General features: G+C 40.6%; 3 protein-coding genes across 8 annotated transcripts in view; 1 reads left to right on the top strand and 2 right to left on the bottom strand.

The window, feature by feature from the left end:
* Positions 1-210: 210 nt before the first annotated feature.
* Positions 211-14,594, bottom strand: jumu (Forkhead box protein N4 jumeau). The gene is made up of 3 exons (XM_020958392.2): positions 14,030-14,594; positions 2,027-3,859; positions 211-1,963 (listed from the first exon to the last, which is right to left on the bottom strand). Exons 1-3 carry the CDS (start codon positions 14,087-14,089, stop codon positions 1,661-1,663), a joined length of 2,196 nt encoding a protein of 731 aa, XP_020814051.2. The 5' UTR covers positions 14,090-14,594; the 3' UTR covers positions 211-1,660.
* A 566-nt stretch (positions 14,595-15,160) lies between these two features.
* Positions 15,161-17,492, top strand: Orc2 (origin recognition complex subunit 2). The gene is made up of 3 exons (XM_020961970.2): positions 15,161-15,994; positions 16,061-16,906; positions 16,964-17,492. The coding sequence occupies exons 1-3, from the start codon at positions 15,409-15,411 to the stop codon at positions 17,401-17,403; spliced, it is 1,872 nt and encodes a 623-aa protein (XP_020817629.2). The 5' UTR covers positions 15,161-15,408; the 3' UTR covers positions 17,404-17,492.
* The window catches only part of rdx (BTB/POZ and MATH domain-containing protein rdx), a 77,564-nt gene continuing 75,016 nt past the window's right edge, over positions 17,419-19,966 (bottom strand). For all 6 annotated transcript variants that reach the window (XM_020962214.2, XM_086839703.1, XM_086839704.1 and 3 more), the window contains one exon: positions 17,419-19,934. In XM_020962214.2, coding sequence (XP_020817873.1) covers positions 19,790-19,934 — 145 coding nt within the window. In that variant the 3' untranslated portion in view covers positions 17,419-19,789. The remainder of the gene's footprint in view (positions 19,935-19,966) is intronic.

Genomic DNA, 19,966 nt, shown 5'->3' with positions numbered 1-19,966 from the left:
TAGGGTCGGAAATGACTACTTCATTGATTTTTCAGCTTCGGACTAAAATTTTAATACCCAGAATGTAGAAAAATATCATTGTTGTTTTCCTCATCTGCCCATCGAGAGGAAAGCGCTCAATATCGTATCAAAAATATCATTGCTTTAATTTAATTAGCTCTAATCCTTGTTAATCCTCACACAAAAGTTGCAATAAAAAAGTACAAAACATTTTATTTTTTTATATATTTTTATTTGTCTTCTTTTTTTTTGGTTTCAATTTTACTCTGTCAATTGATTTTCTAACAACTCTATACAAATATTTGTCCTTCCGTAGTCCAAAGTCATTTACATAGTATGCCTTACTAAGCGGTACAATATAATTAATTTGTTAAATGCTACTTATATGCTAGTATTACAACAAGAAATGCGTGAATGTTGTTGGTTCGTCGTTTATGGAATAATAATTGGATGCAAAGATGGGCTGTGACTCGAAACAGAGAAGATGTACGGAAAAACGATATATAAACAAAACAAAAACGGTGTGTCCATCCATTAGTTGGTTGTGTTTTTTTTAATGGTCATCCGTAACCTAGTTAGTTGGCTCTTTGTACTATTTTAAATCTGAGACTGATTTCGTGTCGGGCTACGCTTCGTTCAAGTCTTATTGGTTTTACGGATCGTGTGAGTCGTCGGTTCATTTGGAATTCTCGGTTTGGCTTACAATTTACACTTACATCTAAGCACGGGCGTAGTATACAAGTTTTTCTTTATGTTTAAAAAACTATTTACATACTGGAATTGCCTTACAATACAATAATCGTATTATTTAATTGACTGTACTTTCCAACAATAATTGTGGGTGCTTTCCATTTGTTTTTATTATAATTATAATGTACATTACATACAAAAAGTTGTATAAAAATCCGCATTTATAGCTCACATACGAATACTGGACCGGCAAGTTGTTTTCTATGTGTGATCGTGTCTTAAATTTAAGCTGAAAATTGTAGTTATAATGAGGGGGAAGAAAAAGTTCGAAACATAAACCTAATGTTCACATTTCGTTGTCAAAAATAATCGATGTTGTGTGTTGCACATAGTAACTATTCTACGACCATGAATGGAATCGCTGGTCAGGTCATATAAATGCATTGTCAAGTTAGTTACTTAAACTGAGGATAGTTCCTTCATTTGTCAATATGGAGAGATCAAGTTGGAAATGAATCGAATGCAAAATAATTAACAAGCTTCGTGCGTCGTCATGGGATCGAGAAAACCTATTGAGTTTCTGGCTCAAGCGTCAGGCAAACGGACTCTAAATTCGGGTATGTTATAATTAATATAGATTTATTCGAGAGGAGACTACAGAAAAATATTCAAATTAAGTGGCGCTCTGGCACTCCACTCTCGGGCTTAGGCTCGAATCGGGATTTAAAATCAAACGGAGGCCAAAAAAAGGGGGAGGATTGAATAACATATTTCAGGCAGAAAGCCTTGTACCGAAAACTGAAAGCTGATATTCGATATCCGATATTGGATATTAATAAAGGGGGATAGAGACTCTAAGGGAGTTCGTGTAAGCGTAGCAAGGATGCCTTAAATGCAAATACCTAGCACTAAGTTTTTAATGTAATGGGAGCGGCGGCATGCATGCTCTTCAGAGGGCTCTGCCCCCGCCCTAGATGATGCGATTGACCAGCGGCATTTTGCGCCTGTTGTAGGTGGGCGGTTGATGCTGCAGTTGCGCAACCTGTTGCACCTTCACCTTCTGGCCATACTGCTGCTCCAGCTCGCCGGCGGGTCCGATGGCATAGTTGATGTCCACACGAGCACGCTTCGCAGGTGGCTGCTGCTGATAGCCGTCGTTGGCATTCAGATCGGCTGGATTCAGTTCGATGATGTGCTGCGACTGGTTGTTGATCAGGCGACGCACTGCCTCCTTGTCATCATCAATGTCGATGGCATCGTACAGTTCATCTACCTGGAATTCAAGACAACAAATTAGTATTTACAATTCGTAACCGAATGGTATTCCAGAACTCACCTCAATATCAAAGTCACTGTGCTTCTGGACGAGCAGTTCGTGATCAATGGGCAGGTTATTCGACTGATTAATGCTGGCATGCGAATTGTGCTCGTCTTCAGCATCAAACTCGCTCAGCATGTGCTCCTCCTCGTCTTCGTCCTCCTCACCGGCCTCCTCCTCTTCCTCTTCCTCCACCAGCATGGCATCCACCAGGGTGTCCTCGAAATCTTGCTCCAAATCAGAAGATTCCTCGATCTCCGACTGCGAATCCATCTCCACATCCGAATCCGCGGATCCATGCTTCATCTCTCCCCTTTCCAGGGACTCCAAGTGATGTGGATAGACCATGGCTCCGCGTATGGCAGCTGGATCCTTGCGCGACCACTTCTGCACCTCCTCGTCCATCTTGTTGATGCGCTCGGGATTCATGGCCCAGCGGCAGCCCTTTCTCTGATTGCCATTCGTGGCCGGGCGTTCGATCTTCTCGAAGCACTTGTTCAGTGACAAATTGTGACGCACACTGTTCTTCCAGCCATTGGGAGCGTTCTCGAAGTACGGAAAGTGCTGGCAGAGAAAGCTATAGATCTCGGAGACGGGCAGTGAGCCGGCACGCGAGTTCTTGAGGGCCAGAGCGATGAGGCAGGAGTAGGAATACGCTGGCTTGGGGAACGGACTGCCCACAGCCGGCCCCTTAACCTTTTGCTGCAGTGGCTTCACCATGCCACCCACTCCCGTTCCATTCCCATTGTTGTTATTCGCTATGTTGACCAGATTGCTCACATTGCCCAGCGGTGAGAGGGCCGCCGAGGAAGCGGAGGACAGGGACGAGGGAGATCCCAGACTGTAGCTGCAGTTGCTCTGCATTTGATGATGCGGCGAATTGGCCGCCGAAGCGATACTCTTTGGTGTGGTGCTGCTGATTTGATGACCTCGCTTGTCCTCCCGCTTGATGATGCCTCCGGGCGACATGCCACCGGGTGACTTCACCACAGAGGTTTGTTTCAGTTTCTGGTACGCAGCACTGTTGGCAAAGGTCAGTCCACCGATGCCGGGTGCCAGCTTAATTGTGTTGGTGGCTCCACCGCCAGCTGTGAGCAGCGTTGTAGCACCCTTGCCCTTGCCCATCTCCACTTCCAGGTTGTTGGGCACCGGGCTCGAGGACTGAGCCTTGCGCAGCTCTGTGGCCAAATCCTTGCGCACGGCATCCACGGCCGAAGAGTTGCGACGCTGCAGGGCCGAGTTCGTGGCCATCGTTGCGGGCGCTGTGGTGCCTGTGCCTGTGACCACGGATATCTGTTTGGGTATATGCGCCATCACCTGCTCCCGGCGCAGAGATCCAGCGCTGACCTTCATCTGGGCGGGTGAAAAGGTCAAGTGCGACTTGGGATGATCACGATCTGCAGAGGGCGACGATGGCACCGCTCCCGATCTTCCCTGGGCGGATGTGGCTGTCTTGCTGCGTCGCGGCGAACCTAATGACGATCCGGAGGTGGAGTTTATCAGCGGCATCACGGAAATGGGATTCACACAGGCACCCAGATCTGCATAGTAGTCCGAATTGGACCAGAAACTGGCCGAGGAGCCCATCCATTTGGCCGTGGGCGAGGCATGGAGAGCGCTGCTGGTCAGGAAGTTGGCGTTGGCATTGTAGGAGACCGGCAGACTGCTGCTCCCTGTGCTGCTGCTGTTGTTATTTATGGCGGATATGGCCTCGAGGGCATGATCCAGGGACGAGGTGAGATCACTGCTGGAGCTGCCCACCACATTGGCAATCTCTGCGCGAATGTCCACATTCAGCATTTCCTGCATTGAGTCGGAAACGTAGAAATCCAGTGAGGGTCCAGCTGCGTCCTGTAATGGAAAGGTGAAAAATTTTATCAGTAACATTTTTCAAGGATAACAATTGTTGTTTCTTTGGTTTAAGCTGTTCAGTGCTATATTATAAATTATTTAAATTCCCGCCACTTTACAATTAAAATGTGTTGCGTAGATTTTCACTGCTTGCGAGGGAAGGTTTGTCAGTTTCAAATTTTTCATCAAATCAAATTTTTAAAAACTAATAACTCAACCAAAAATTCATTCATTTTAATTCGGAAAGCGTTTCTATGCTAGTTTTTATTAGGTTAATAAATCTCCATACTCAATTTAAAGTTTAAAAAAATTCAACATTTTGCGAATTTTTGAACATTTTAATGAGAAAATTTCAAAAAAAACAGACTTGGTTAAATCGATCCGCCTGTTGATGCTGATCAATAGTATATATGACTTATAGGATCGGAAATTACTCTTTCACATCTTAACAAGTTCCTGACTAAAATTACAATACCCTGAAAGGGTATTAAAATATTAAAAACTAAAATAAGTTCATTTTGTTTGTTTTTTAATAATTTCTTTATATTTTAGAGTAGATTAAACCAAGTAAAAGTTAAAGACATACATATCAAATAAAAAAAAAAACATATTTATTTATAATCAAAGATAATAAAAGATATAGATAGGTACATATGTATGTATAAAAAATTTCATAAACCAAAGTGCGTATATTATATCTATTTACATAGATTTCGAAATATTCCTTCCGCTGCTCTAAGCATAAATCAAAACATCCAAGAAATGTTTACTTTTTTTTACAAACCTTCCTAACTACACACAAACATTAACATGAGCCCATAATTTTCCCGCGCTTTGATTTTCCGTTGAAAGTCTCGTAGGGATAACATTCCTGGGCATACACACACACACACACACACACACTGAGACCCACATACTCGTGTGTATAATAATGATTAAATCTGTAACACAAGTCGTCTCTCGGATCGCCGAGTCCGAATCTGATATCTCCGTGCACAGATACAGATACACATTGGGGATCTTGTCGTATAAGTTTTCATTTTCTATATGAGCCAGCAACAACAACCACATCGTCATCGTCATCATCATCATCATAATCATTAACTTGGAACGAAAACAACAATAATAAATGAGGGACCGACCACAGGAGCAAGAGCAGAGACGAGCCGAGTTCAAAACCAGTTTTTACGCGCCAAGGCAGGCAGCAAGGCTGAACAACAAAAAAACAAAATATGTAAAAAAAAAAAAGGAAACAAAAACAGGCGACGAAGAGCAGACAGCAAAGGATAGGAAAAGGGACATGGTCGGGGGATATTTCTGAGTTGCATATAGCACTCCCAGCAACAACAACAACGACCAAACAACAACGAAAATAACTCATGTTGCAACACCAAAGAAACGAACCCAACAACAACAACAACCACAACAACGGCAAAGTCGGCAACATGTAAACATATTTTTTTTTCCTTTCCTCGGGAGTCTGTAGTCCAGTGCTGCATACACACACACATAAATCTGTATATTTATGTAGCAAACATTCAAAACATTACAAGTACATACAGTTGTGGTCACAAAGGGAAGTGTACTGTTTTTTAATGCGATATTTACATAGAATCTTCTGGAATTTCATCGGACAAAATGCGACGTTTTTAAAGAACTAAAATTCGAAATTTAAATTACATTTTATACCTTTGCAGGGTATTATAATTTCAGTCAGAAGCTTGAAACGCTGTGAAAGAATAATTTCCGACCCTATAAATCATATATATTATTGATCAGCATCAAAAGCCGAAACAATCTAACCATGTTCGGTTAAAAAATAAATTTTTGATTTTTTCAAAATGTAACTGTAATGTAAATGTAACCCCTTATGGTTACATCGTAAAAATTTTAAAAAATTTCCAAAAATCTCAATTTTTTAAATTTTAAATTGAGTATGCAGATTTGTTAACATACTAAAAACTAACATAGGACAGCTTTCCGAATCAAAATTAATGCCTTTTTGACTGAGTTATGAGTTTTTTAAACTTTGATCAGAAAGTAAAATGTAAATATATAATATAACTGATTTATTTCATGTCATATTTACTGGTTAAATTTTAAGTTCTTTAAAATACTCCTTAGGAATTCAGAAGATGTTTATACTATTTTGTCAATGATTGTATTAACCCAACATAATATCGTACAAAGTAGGCGGAAAAGGAGTCGAGGTCCAGAGAAGGCCACACAACAATAACAGTGACCAAACCGGATATCAAAAAAATTGAAAGTTTTATGCAATAATCGCGAGGGGATCGGCATCGGGATCGGGATCGCAGTCGCGATTTGCGCCTTGCATTATAAATGAGATTCGAACTGGAGACTGGAGACTGTGGCTGTGAGTACTAAATGTAGGCTGTAGACTGAAGTGGGGTGGCGCTTACCCCCCTCAAAGAAGTGACTCATAGTGTGGTCCCAGTCTCCGAATTAGATTTACTTGCAGATCACACACACACACACACAACTCCCTCAGTATTTTTTTGCAGTTTCCTGAGGGGAATACGAAATGCAAACAACCACCAGTGGATAGAATGTTGCTGGCAACATGTTGCCAGCTCTCTGTTAACAGAAAAAGAAGACTACAGCCAAAGGGGAATATATACATACAAAATATATACCTAAATACATGGCAAAGGGAAAAAAGGAATTAAAGCCGTACAAAAACAGAAAACAGGGAAACTTCTCTCTCCCTCTCTCGCTCTCTCTTTAGCTCTATGTGTGTGCGCGGCGAAACAGAGCAGGGCAAGTGAGAGCGAGTGAGCGACAGAGAGAGAGAGAGAGAGAGAGAGAGGGGTAGCAAAACATAGAACTCACATAACAGAGCTGCCACAGAGGCAGGGCGAAGTTGTTGCTACGACCTCTGTTGCGCGTACAGTAGGCAACAAAACATGCGGCGAGTATGTGTGAGAACAGAAAAATGAAGCAGAGGCAGGCAACAACAAAAACAAACGGAGCAGAATGAGCGAAATAGCAAGCACACACTTTTGCTTTTCGCCATACACATATTCGCTGTTTCTGCTTGTGGACTTTGTTTCTTGCCGCAACTGTGCAAAAAGTGTAGTAGGCAGCAGAAATTAGTAGTAGGCCGTGATGTTTTCGTCACTTTACAGTTTTTGGGCTGTTAAAAAAGGTGGCGCTGCTGTTGCTGTTAGATTTGGGGGGAGTGGGCGGGTGGGCAAGCTTCCCAATGTCACGGTGTCCTTGAAGCGGAGCCACAAAGCGCAAAACACTGACCTGACCCCGAAGTTGGGTGTCATCCTGTGACCCCACCTTTGCATGTTTTTATTATGCGGCGAGGCGACGCCGAAAAATCAATAGACAAGAGCATACACACTGGGATACACGGGCATACAAAAGGATATGCCGGATGATATAGAGCGGGCGACCGCCACACGAGAATGATAAGTTGCATAATTTAGCAGGATATCATAAATTTGTGCAGGCAGGCTTTCGCCCGTTCGCATTGCGGCGAAAGAGGGACAGACAAAAAGGGTGTGTTGATTGTGGGAGGATGGGGATTCCCCCAAAAAGAACGCACCTTTATCACTGTGCCCCCTTTTTTACTGTCTGCCGCAAAATGAACGGGATGTGACGGAGACGAAAAGGGGTGAGGCAGGATGTTGGGGATCCGAGAGTCAGTTCACGGTTTCAAGTGCCATTCAAGTGCCTCCTTCTTACCCATGAACACTTTTCTATCCACTTTTTTCCATCAGGCAATTGCCCATACACATAGGAAAATTGAACTTATCTGTTGAGTATTAAAACTCTAATTAACTTTTTGAATTATTTAACATTTAAGCGAGTTGATATGATAAAACGTTTCTTCGGAATCTACATTTTTAAAAAGGAACCCTAGTATGCCTGATTGTATAGAACTTTTCCTTGGAATACTATCTAACTATGTTTATTCTAGGAATTTCTATTGAGCTGGAAGAATAAATTACAAAGATGATAGAGGAATTTAAACCAGAATTTAATATAAATTAAGAGGAAAAATATTTCCTAAAATTAAATAAAAGGTCTAGAAACCTCTACCCCAGAGATTTCCCTATAATTTGAATATTCCACAGAGATTTTCCCCGAGTGTTATCATTCCTTCTTCCGAATGAAAAGGGCTTTATGCAATTTCACTGCAGATCCTCCCCGAATGCAATCTACACACCTGCAACTCTGCCTCCATATGGCGCATCCTGGGCCAAAACACAATCGAATTACCTCACGGCAGGTGTTTGTACGATAAGTCAGACCCAAGAGACTCCATCCAGAGCCAGTGTTCGTTCGAGTCCGAGAGCGTGTAATTGTTGCATTTCGAATGCAGCCACCATGCATGCAACATGCAACCCAACCAAGAAAGGGCAAACTCGGAAGAGCAAAGTCAGGGAGCCAGAAGAAACAGGGAAAGGACAGCAGCTGGCCATCTTCAGCTGGAAATAAAGTAGCTGCAGCAGCAGCTGGCTCATCTTTGCAGTTTCTTCGTTTATCAAATCGATTTGTATTGAACTGAGGAGTCAATTGATATTTGGAGAGAGGATTCCAAAATTAAACAATAACACAGAATGAACATGCTGCAGATGTACTTTAATATGTTTTGATAGAAACAACTAGATTCTTGAGATGTTTACCCAAGCATGAACTCTTAATGTTTCTAAAAATTGAATCTGCTTAAAACATGATTTATTACTTTTAATAAAAGGTTTTCTGGTTTTGTATTATTTAAAGAGTTTTAAGGATTAGTTTGGTAGAGACTAAAGAACACACAACATTATTTGTATTACGAAGTTTGATGCTAGTAACCCCCTATATAAATACTCTACATTTTCCTGAATAATATAATCATTTTCGTAATCCTTTTAGACCCAATCAAAACAAAGTTGTCAGTTTGTTTAGTGCATTTTTATCTGCTTAAAACACACTCTACTCTATCGAGAAATATCTCCCCTCTATTTGCCCATAATCTACCCCAATTGGAATATGATTCACCAATTTCGTACAGATTTTATGCTGAATTATGCCGATCCTTCCTGTACGGGCAACCCTTTAACCCTTTGCCGCGGCAGTTAACCCCTCACTCCACATTCTTCCGCTTCCACCCCCACAAACCCATTAATTGAGCATTAAAATCGAAATAGGACGACAGATGATGATATGATATTGCTCTGGCCCGTAGACCGCTCCATTATGGGAGTGATGGAATGATTGAGGGTTTCGCTCTAGCCTCTTTCCCTCAGTTTTTCCTTTTCCTGCCCAGCTCCGACTGCTTCCCGCTTCACCCTCCAACTCAGCATGAGTGTATGTGTGTGTGTATGTTGTTGTGTCTGTGTGATAACCTTTTGGTGTGCCCTCTGTTGAATTGCGAGTTTCCAGTTGAAATTGGAAGAGAATGGGCACGAGGTAGAGGAAGGCAGCTGCAACTCCAGGCCAGGGGTTGCTAAGTCTCTAGAGTTCTCTCCAGACTGTTCCGTGGCTGGCGGTACAGTAAATGATCGAAGGATTGAACTAATTGAAAAACTAACCAACCACAAGGGTTCTCAAATTGCGGAGAATAATGTGTATAATTTTAATCTAGAAATATATTAAATAATTTAAAAAAAATTTCCGACCCTAAAATCCATATATATATTTTTGATCAGCATCAGCAGCCGAATCGATCTAACCATGTCCAAATAAAAAAAATAAATTTTCATACAATTTTGCAAAATTTTTAAATTTTATAAGGGGTGACATCATTAAGATTTTCAAAAAATTGATAATTTTAATTTTGCAAATTTTTTTAATTGAGTATGCAGATTTGTTAAACTAATAAAAACTAACATAAAAACTCTTCCCGAATTAAAATTAACGAGTTTTTGGCTTAGTTATGACTTTTTAAATTTTGATTTATCAAATAACTTAAATATAAACTCAAAGTATCTACGCATATATTGAATCTTAATTGTTCAAAAAACAAAAACCCATCATATTTTCCGATAGACTACTGTATTTATTGCAGTAGTTCTTCCTGCGTTGCCTACTTTAATTTTAATTCTAGAATTGCAAAACTGTTTTGCATTGCATTTGCCAACGGAAAGCGAACTTCCTGGCTCTAATTAGTTTGCAGCCTGGCTTTCCTACGGTGTTGCCAAGTCATTTCCATTTTTCACACTTCCTCCCCCCTCGTTCTAAAGGGGAACGACAACGAGAAGGAAAAGCTACTCGGAGCGAGTGAAGGGTTAATAAAAAACCCAGAGCCCTAATAAATCAACCGGCTTTCAATGCGGCGCTCAGAATGTATAGTCCAAGGCCTGGCCAAAAAATGCACATCAAGACAGGCAGGCAGGTTTAATACTACCTCCCTACTACGCCTTCTTTTTTACTTTAATTTTTATTTGTTTCTTTGCTTTTGGAAAAAAATTCTTGAAAAAATATGCCGAAATAAAAATGCATTGAACAGGAGAACAAAATTTGCAGCAAGCAAGTAGTAAGCAAGCTCGAGGGATTACGGGGAAAGTGCAAAAGTTGTCAGTGAAACTTCGACAAGGCCTAGAGAGTCGTCCCACCTCCTCCTGTTTTTTACCCCCAGTGCACTGGGAGGGGGCCTGCCTGCCTGTCTCAGTTGCTCAGTTGCAGCTGCATATTGACCTTTTTAAGTTGTGCAACGAACCAAGGAGCAGAAGGCGGCACAGTTGGTAGAGGGGTATTTTTTGGGTCTTTCCTCGGCAGGATTCGTCACTCACTCGCTCGCTTTGCTGGCTCACCCAATTGTGTTCAATGTTTTCCGCATTTCCTGCATTTCTTGCATCTGCTTCTTGGCCTTTGTTGCCTTTCACAGGCACTCTCTTCTTTCACCTCAGGAATCGCTCTTACGAGATGACACACACAAAAAATAAAAGAAGATTGCAAGGGACGAATATATATATCCTCAGGTAGACGACGACAAAACAAATCTTCCTTGAGGTCATGAGCGCCCATTTGTAAATTACTTTATGGTGCAATAAAACTCGGTTGCCTGAGCTGAGCCCTGGACCAAATCTCAAAATCCGAGGTAGGTATGCCTTACGAAAAGGTGGTATATCCTTGCCAGTTGTAAATCGTTTTTAAATCTCTTTTCGGTTAGCGCGAAGTATGTCCATATTTCTCGGGTTATTTCATTCATTAAGAAATCTGCAAATTGCCAAAAGTTTATATTTTTAGCCTGGAAATCCATTTCATTTCTTCTGCTCTCTTTGGGAAAATGTTGCCCTTAACCAGATGTTTAAATGAGGTTTCTTTTGGGATAATCAGTTGGTTTTGTCAAAAGTATCTTATGTATATGAGAGGTAGAAAGGTCCTTACATCTGTAAACTAAGAGTTTAGTTTTGTTTCGTATAGATATTACATTATTGTTCTCTTTGGAAGGTATTATAATTTTAGTCGGAAGCTTGTAACTTTGTCATTTCCGACCCTATAAATTATATATATATTCCTGTTCAGAATTAACTGGCAAGTCAATCTAGACATGTTTGGTACAAACATAAAATTTTCCAAAAATTTTTTAAATTAAAAAAATTTCATAATTTCATACATCGCTAAAATTTTTAATAATTTATAAAAAAATTTTTGAATTTTTCTACATTTTAATTTGAGTATGCAGATTTATTAACCTAATAAAAACTAACATAGCAAAGGTTTCCGAATTGAAATTTATGCATTTTTGACTATGTTATGCAATTTTTAAACTTTGATTTATCGACAAAATTATCGCTTATAAATAAATTATCATTTATTTTCATGAGACTTCTAAACGGATAATTATATTCTCTAGCACTGCTGCAATTTCCCCAATTTTCTCAATATAACTACAGCCTCCCAATGGGTGGGTACAGGGACTCCCCATGCGGGTGTCTGAAACAGGGGGTTAAATGTGTGTGTTTGTCTGTCCGTTATTTTTGGCAATTCGTGTGTCTGTGTGTTCGGGCCGTGAGAAAATCTATGCGGCATACAGCTGGGCGCTCATAACAGGCAGACAAGTGTCTCTGTGTCCTCCTCTCTCTCTTTCTCTCTCTCGCTTTCACTGCATACATGTGAGTGTGCATTTTTGGGGTAGGTATTTCCCAGTCCCCAACTGAAAACAAACCCCATGAAAAGCGCGTTGAACTTTGAAGTTTTGTTCTTGTTCGGCTTTTTGCCTTTTAGCTTTGCTTTGATTTTTGTCTTTTTCTTACTGTTGCCCTGTGTTGCCGCAACAAAGGTTGCCGAAACATAAGAGCGACAGAAGAGAATGGAGCGACAGAGAGAGAGCGAGTGAGAAGGCGCGAGGAAGAGCGTGTGAGAAAGCTTTTGATGTGGGAATCGGACTGTTGCTTTTTCTTTTGTTTTGCCATTTGCCCCCTCACTCACACACACACACACACACATGGGCAACCTTAGTGAACAGCAAAAAACAGCAAGATAAAACGTTCATTTCGCATTGAGCACTTTTTATTTTGTTTGCTTTTCTTTGTTCCCCTTCTCAGACGCACACTTGGATACTATTCGCACACACTTGTGGCGCCGGAAAGTACGGGTGTTCCGTATGTGTGTGTGTGTATGTGTGGAGTTTTGCATGTTGCACTTAACAGGCGCACATGCTTCAAGAGTCCGTTACTCTTTAGGGGTTTTCCATTGAAGCTAACAAAATTCCGCCAACTTTGCTGGAGGTCAGTTAATACTCTTTCCTATATAAAAGGATAATTTTAAATTGAAACTACAATTTAGTTGCCACTTAAACCACTTTTGGTTGCTGCGGCGGCTAAAACAGCAAAAAGCCAAAAGGTTCGAGGTGAACGCTTGGCCTTCAAAAAGTTTAAAACGCAAAAAAACCATGAAGAAGAGGCCCCAAGACGAAAACTTGGCGGACAACAACTACAACAGCGGGGAAACACATACGAGTACAAATGTCCACAGTTGGGGACAAGATAATAGCACTACAAGCAATCATCTTTAATACTATGAGCCTGTTTCTAAATAAATTCTATTAAAGTCAGTGAAAATTAACTTTATCCCTTTACATTCCTTAAAATTGTTTCCCAATCTAGATACGGCAATTCCCTTGACATTTGCCTTATAATTATAGCGAAATATATTAATTATACTCTAGGGAATATGATACTCAGAGTTATGTTTACTTTTCCACAAGTTCATTAAAACAATAGAATTTAAGTGCAAATAATTTCTACTATTTCAACCCCCACTGTAGGTGGCAAAAACAATAAATAAGTTAAGTAAATTGCGCATGAATACAACAAAAGAAACTCGTCGTGTTTGAGGGGAAAGAAATTAAAGTAAATTAAGCCGCAAAACAGTTGCGAAAACGGGAATTAAAATCCAGACTGTTGTTCGTTTTCGATTTAGTATCAAACAACAGGCGATTAACAGCCGGTTTAACATTTATCATAACAGCCGCCGGGCCTCCAGCTAGCCAAGTTAATAACCCGAACTCGCAGCCGAACGAAGATGAGGAAGTACTTTCGTTCTGTGCATAGAACTTCCTAGCCCCAATCATTTATTATCGTCTGCTGTTCCGGTTGTAATTAATCATTCCGTACATTGAGCGAAAAGCGAAACAGCACAAAAAGCAAAAAGGCGTAAAGACGATTTTCAAAGCTTAACGATCAAAAGTAAACACACAGACACACACACACACAGAGGGACATACTGGCCCCAGTGCGGCGAAGTTGAAATTCAAAATTGCACGTTAAACGCGGCGACAACGAAGCACCGAGTCAACAACAAAGCTCTGGTGTGAGCGAGAGGGGGAATCAGTCAGCAGAGGGGAGAGCGAGATGGCGAGTGGAACCAAAGTTTCGCCGCAGTGGTGGGTTTTCCGCAACGAAGTGGGAACGGTTGAGGAGTGTGGGCAGTGGAGAGTGCCGCCGAGTGGAGACTGGGGACATGGGGGAAATACTAGGAAAAGAGAACGCAAGAGCTGCTTTGTCGACGCGAAACGAACGTTAAATTTTGAATTTTGCCGATAAATAGCGCGCGCGTGTGTGTGTATGTGAGCGCACTTGAGCATACATGTGTGTGTGTGTGTGTGTGAGCGCGGCCGGCCGGCAAATTGTGTGCAAAACGTTATTAAGCTGTTGCCTGCTATATGCTGTACGATATATAATATATTATACGCTACAAACTTACCGCATATTTGCTGAAGAAGCCCTCGTGTATGCCGCTCGAGTAATCCTCCAGTTCGAACATTTTCGAAAACGTTTTTGTTTTAGCATGCACTTTGTTTTGGTCGATTCCGCTTTGCGCTGCTGCTCCGTTGAACCGTTCAGCGAATCTTTGCTTCTCGGGCAAAGACAATGACAACAGCAACAAATAAACAGACACCGTTGTTTTTTCGGCACTCTGAATTTAATACGAATATTCTTTCCTTTTAATTATTTCTGGTATAATAATCCGCACATGGCGCGCTATTCAACTGTATTTATCAGGCGCGCAGTTCACTATCTTTCGGTTTCCGATTTAATTCAGGACCGCCAAATAAAAAAATTACAACCCGTCGACTTCAATAGAATCGCAAAATAATTAACATTAATCTGGCGCACTTGTTTATTGCACGAACCACAAATAAACCATTAACCGGCGTATATTTTGTATTTTTCGCGTTCACGGCTTTAATTCGGAGCGAGCAGCACAGCGGTGCTTACGGGTTGAAAATTTTTGGAGATTTGGATAGAAGAGGCAGACGGCAACCAATATATAAAGGCAACCTAGAGATGGCAAAACATTCGATACAATCGATATTTGGATATTGCTATATCGATGTTTTGAATTTATATTATTTAACATTAAAACAATTAGAAAACATAAAATGAAATATAAGTCTTTTTGTTTCAAACGTTAATTTTTATACTCCTTAATTTTAATTAATTAGGAAAAAAACAAACTCATTTAATTTTTCATTCAACAATGATTATAATAATAATAGTAAAAATATAATATATATCGATAGTGAAAACTTTGATTTTTTGCCAGCTCTATTACAGATTTGGGTCTTGGTTTGGAACTTGGATAGAAGCCGTCGTTAAATTCAAATTCTTATATGTTTTCGGGCCGACATAGTAATGTAAACGTTAGTAAAAGAAGAAACATTATTTAAATTAATTTTTTTATTAGCCGTACAAGTTAGCAATTATTTAGGTCAAATTGTTCACCTTTAGGAGTTGGGCTTTTCATTGCGCGACGTTCAATTTTAAATTAAATGTTATAGATAAGCTAAATTAATACATTCCTAAATGGCCTCTATACTCAAAGTACTATATTTTGTAACTATAATTTAATGAGCCATTTAATAAGTTAATTGATTTTTACAATTAAAAAAGAGAGCAAAAAGTATGGCAGCGCCAGTTGCCATTAGAGTCTTTTAGTGGGACCAGCTGGCGAGAAAATCCGAACAATCGATAAGTCCCGCCTCTTCTGGCATTGAGCTGGCCATCCCTGGTCGAATTTTGAGCAGTTTTTGTTTACAAACTTAATTCATTTACGAAATCCAATCATCTTTGGCATGCAAAATGAGCGGCAGCTACAAGACCCCGCGCAAGCAGAACCTAAAATCAATCGAAAACCTTACAAACTCGGAGGACGAATCCGCGGATCTGAACACGGCCATTGTCGCGGACGCGGAAACCGAAACTCAGGCAAGCTCCAAGCGGGCTACTCGTCGTTCCACCCGCCGCCCCAGTCCCACGAAGAAGTACCAGGCTTATCAGCAGGAGAATGGTAGCAGGCAGCAGGAGCACGTGGTGGTAAACTATGTGGAGTGCACAGACGATGAGAGCGATGTTATGAATATTGAAGATACGCCGGAGGAGGATCAGGAGGAGGACCTAACCGAAGTGGAGAATACAGCAAGACCCACATCCAAAGATCTTAATCTCATCCAATCCGAGTACAATGTGGCCGGGAGCAGTCTGTTTGGCTTCAATACACCCAAAAAGCGGGATGCCATGGCCCTGGCCGCCCTCAATGCCACGCCTCGCACGCCCAAGACTCCGAAGACACCGCGGCTGGGCGTAAAGACGCCGGAAACCAAGCGCAAGCGATCTGCCGCAGATCAGCCAAAGACGCCCTCTCATGTGCGCAGCCGTGTCAAGAATCGTGGGTAGTCATTAGATTCATCAAGATATTAAAGTTTCTCCAGTTAACTTACCTTTACTCTTCCAGAGATTGCCAAAATAGTGGCGGATTCCGGCGACGAGGATTTCTCCGGGGACGAAAGTGACTTCCGACCAAGTGACGAGGAATCCCTGAGCAGCAGTAGCAGCAGTGATTCTTCCTCTGAGAACGATGCCGCCGATGATGATGAGCCCAAGACGCCGTGTAAGACGCGTCGTGCCATTGTGATTCCCATTCTGCCCAAAACTCCATCGGCAGCTCGACTCCGGCAAACGGCGCGGGCCAAGAAGTCCAATGAGTTTGTTCCCGAGAGCGATGGTTACTTCCATTCGCATGCCAGCACCAAGATCCTCACCTCGGATCATACGTTGGACCGCCTGAAGAATCCTCGACTGGCTGCCGATCGTCTGTTTAGCTTGCTGTCGGAAATGAAGTTGTCGGCGGAGCACGAGACGTCGATTAATGCGATTATGGAGGAGTATCGCTCGTACTTTCCCAAGTGGATGTGCATCCTCAACGAGGGATTTAATATACTGCTTTACGGACTGGGTTCGAAACGACAGCTGTTGCAGGCCTTTCATCGCGAGGTATTGGGCAAACAGACGGTCCTGGTGATAAACGGCTTCTTTCCCAGTCTGACCTTGAAGGATGTGCTGGATAGCATCACAAACGAGATCCTGGACGCAGGCATTAGTCCAGCAAATCCCCACGAGGCTGTGGATATGATCGAGGAGGAGTTTTCCCTGATACCGGAGACGCATCTCTTTCTGATTGTTCACAACCTGGATGGAGCTATGCTGCGCAATGTGAAGGCTCAGGCTATTCTGTCGCGACTGGCGAGAGTGCCCAACATCCATCTGCTGGCCTCTATTGATCATATCAATACCCCATTGCGTGAGTGTTTGCAGTCTTGAATGAAGTCCTAACCATTATCCTCTTGTGTTATTGCAGTCTGGGATCAGGGGAAGCTAAGCAGCTTCAATTTTTCGTGGTGGGACTGCACCACCATGCTGCCATATACGGATGAGACTGCCTTCGAGAACTCCCTGCTGGTGCAGAACTCGGGTGAACTTGCCCTCTCCTCGATGCGCAGCGTCTTCTCTTCGCTGACCACCAACTCGCGCGGCATTTACATGCTGATTGTCAAGTATCAGCTGAAGAATAAAGGTAATGCCACCTATCAGGGCATGCCATTCCGGGATCTGTACTCCAGCTGCCGTGAGGCCTTCTTGGTCAGCTCGGATCTGGCTTTGCGCGCTCAGCTAACCGAGTTCCTTGATCACAAACTGGTCAAATCCAAGCGAAGCGTGGACGGCTCTGAGCAACTAACCATTCCCATTGATGGTGGCCTACTGCAGCAGTTCCTTGAGGAGCAGAAGGATAAGAAATAGAGGTCGCGCGTCGCATTAATGTTAGAACATATTAATTTATTATCTAATATCTTGTTTAAATACAATTACATTTTTTCGCTTTTTAAAAATGGTTGTGTCGTGTGTCTTGCTGCAGATTTTCATTCTCATTTTATTCTCTTTTTTGTCATTTTTTTTCTACACATTTAGATTGTTGGCATGCATAAAAAGTTGTTTGTCGGTTCACTAGATGATACACATTTTTGTAGATCGCTAGATTTTGCCTCCCCCAAATTTATTTTGCGAGCCGAGAGCAACACAAAAAAGCAAAATAACTTCCAATTTATGGAGGAGTAGAGCTCAAAAGGAAAATCTCTTGAGACGCCTGTTCTTTAGAGCTCTTTCTCCAATAGATTAGATGGCGTCAAAATGAAATAAATATTTAACAAAGCATGCCACAAAATATAGAACTCGCTTCGGACTCTCTCCCATCCATTCAAAGGCTAATATTGGTTGGTTACCTAGATTACTATACACTCATCGCACATACACTGATTTAAAGCATTTGGACTTGGTTGTAACCTTAGTAAGTTGGTTTAAAATAGAAATTAGAACTGATGCTGCGACTATGGCTAAGGCTAATTTATTTACACTTTCATTTCGGATGGCAAATCACATGCAATGTCAATCGGAAGTACACATAGAATGTATGGAAATATCGTTCTTAGTTTGCACCTATTATATGTAATTATAATTTACCCTTTCCTGAATACCTGAAGTTTTTGTTCTGTCCAAACTCCTTACACGATCTGTCGTTTTAGCATATAAAAATGTCATCGTCAGCTCTACTACACCATCTTCGGTTTATTTATTTAATAGTTAGATAAATATTGTTATCACGTTTACTTTACTCGTACTTATTTTTTCGCAATTTTCTGAATCAATCAGAGAGAAGAGAAACCATCCCCCCGAGAGTCTCCCCCTTGTTGCAGAAATGAATTGATGCGATATTGTTTGTGGTTTTTTCAATTTTTATCTGCTTACTATACACAAATTGCTACTGTTTGCTTTTATTTCGACAATGTTTTGTTTGTTTTTTTTTAGAGTTTTTGTACAACAAATTAATTACATTTGCGCTTAAACAAAGAGAAACAAGTTGTAGGTGTTTTAAATACTTAAAAAAAAGAAAAGAGAAACAATACACGAGAAAGCCTAAGAAGTGATTTTAAAATCAACACTGAAATAAAAGTAATTAGTTTAATTTGTTAAAAATGGTTTTCTTGGGTAAGGGAGCTCAGAGGAGTGTGTGCTTAAATTTGTTGTTGCTTAGGCGGTGGTAGAATTGAGAACTTTTGGTAAATAACAATTAATTTTTATACATTTAATGGGGCAGCACACTCCTCAGTGGAAACACAATAGGTAAGGTGGAAGTGGATTGGTGGGCGGGTGCAATAAAACCTTGAATGCATTGACAATTGTTCCGAGTTTTACATGTACACAATATATAAATCAACTTCATTATCATATCCGTATCATTATGCATTACTCATATACTCGTTACTCATTACTCATTACACGTTACTCGTTACTCGTTACATCGAATATACATCACAATCAAAGTGTACGCTTTGTAATTATACGCAGTAATCGGTAATCATAATCGTTATAATTATAATAATAATAATAATAATAATAGTGACGCTGCTTTCTCAGTGAATTTCTTTATTTTTTACTGTTTTCTTTTCTTTTTTGTTTGTTTTTATCTTGGTTTCATGCCTTCGTTTTATATTTTAAATTTAATTTATTTTTACTTTAAATGTTCCGTTTTTGTTTTTTATGCTCTTTTTTTGTTGGTATTCTCTTCTTATTACTTTTGTTTTTTTTTTTTGTTTTGTTTCGTAATTATTTTTAATTGCTGCTTTTGGACTTAAGATTAGAATTAATTAATAATTATTACTCGTAAACATATTAATCATAGGTAAATATTAAATCAACAAATAAAATACAATTAAACTCAAGTTTTGTTTTGTTTTATCAAAATGAATTAAATTACTTGAAATCGAAACAATAAACGGTACTGCTTGCTCTGATTCTCATCATCATGAACTATCTTCCTGCTGCTGATTTTGTTGCTGTTGTTGTAGTAGTTGTTGGTGTTGTCGTAGTGGTAGTTGTAGTTGTTGTTGATAAACTTTATTATTGTTGTTGTTGTTCTAGTATTGCCGTATGATGCTTTCTTGAGGTTAACCGCCAATCGATCTATCAAATATTTCACAATCATGTTGTTCTCATTTCTATAACAATTTTTGTTGAAACGATTGTTGGTATTGTTGTTGGTGTTTTTGCGGTTGCGGTTGCTGTTGTTGTTGTTGTTGATTGTTGTTGGTGTACGGTTTGTTGCTGTTATTGCTGTTATTGCATTGTTGTTTCAGCTCATTTTCACGCGTTTCCTTGGTGGTCCAATTGGTGGGATTTGTTGTGTTGCGAGCGCACGAAATGCCTCCGCTATCAAATGTGAATGTGTTGTGATCATATTTTGCCAGCCGGAGGTTTCCATCACATCGGTGGCATGACTGTAGGGGGAAAAAATGTATATTTAATTTGA

Source organism: Drosophila serrata, unplaced genomic scaffold (assembly GCF_035046125.1).
Source record: "Drosophila serrata isolate PLE 108 unplaced genomic scaffold, ASM3504612v1 contig_376, whole genome shotgun sequence".
Lineage (NCBI taxonomy): Eukaryota > Metazoa > Arthropoda > Insecta > Diptera > Drosophilidae > Drosophila > Drosophila serrata.
This window is presented reverse-complemented; position numbering and strand designations above follow the sequence as displayed.

What these genes read in the sequence shown, in the direction of transcription:
- Orc2 (XM_020961970.2), top strand. Translation starts at nt 15,409, where the DNA reads ATGAGCGGCAGCTACAAGACCCCGCGCAAGCAGAACCTAAAATCAATC. An exon ending in GCGCAGCCGTGTCAAGAATC is followed by an intron (nt 15,995 to 16,060) that starts GTGGGTAGTCAT and finishes TTACTCTTCCAG; the next exon opens with AGATTGCCAAAATAGTGGCG. An exon ending in TCATATCAATACCCCATTGC is followed by an intron (nt 16,907 to 16,963) that starts GTGAGTGTTTGC and finishes GTGTTATTGCAG; the next exon opens with TCTGGGATCAGGGGAAGCTA.
- jumu (XM_020958392.2), bottom strand. Translation starts at nt 14,089, where the DNA reads ATGTTCGAACTGGAGGATTACTCGAGCGGCATACACGAGGGCTTCTTC. An exon ending in GCTTCTTCAGCAAATATGCG is followed by an intron (nt 3,860 to 14,029) that starts GTAAGTTTGTAG and finishes TTTCCATTACAG; the next exon opens with GACGCAGCTGGACCCTCACT. An exon ending in ACAGTGACTTTGATATTGAG is followed by an intron (nt 1,964 to 2,026) that starts GTGAGTTCTGGA and finishes CTTGAATTCCAG; the next exon opens with GTAGATGAACTGTACGATGC.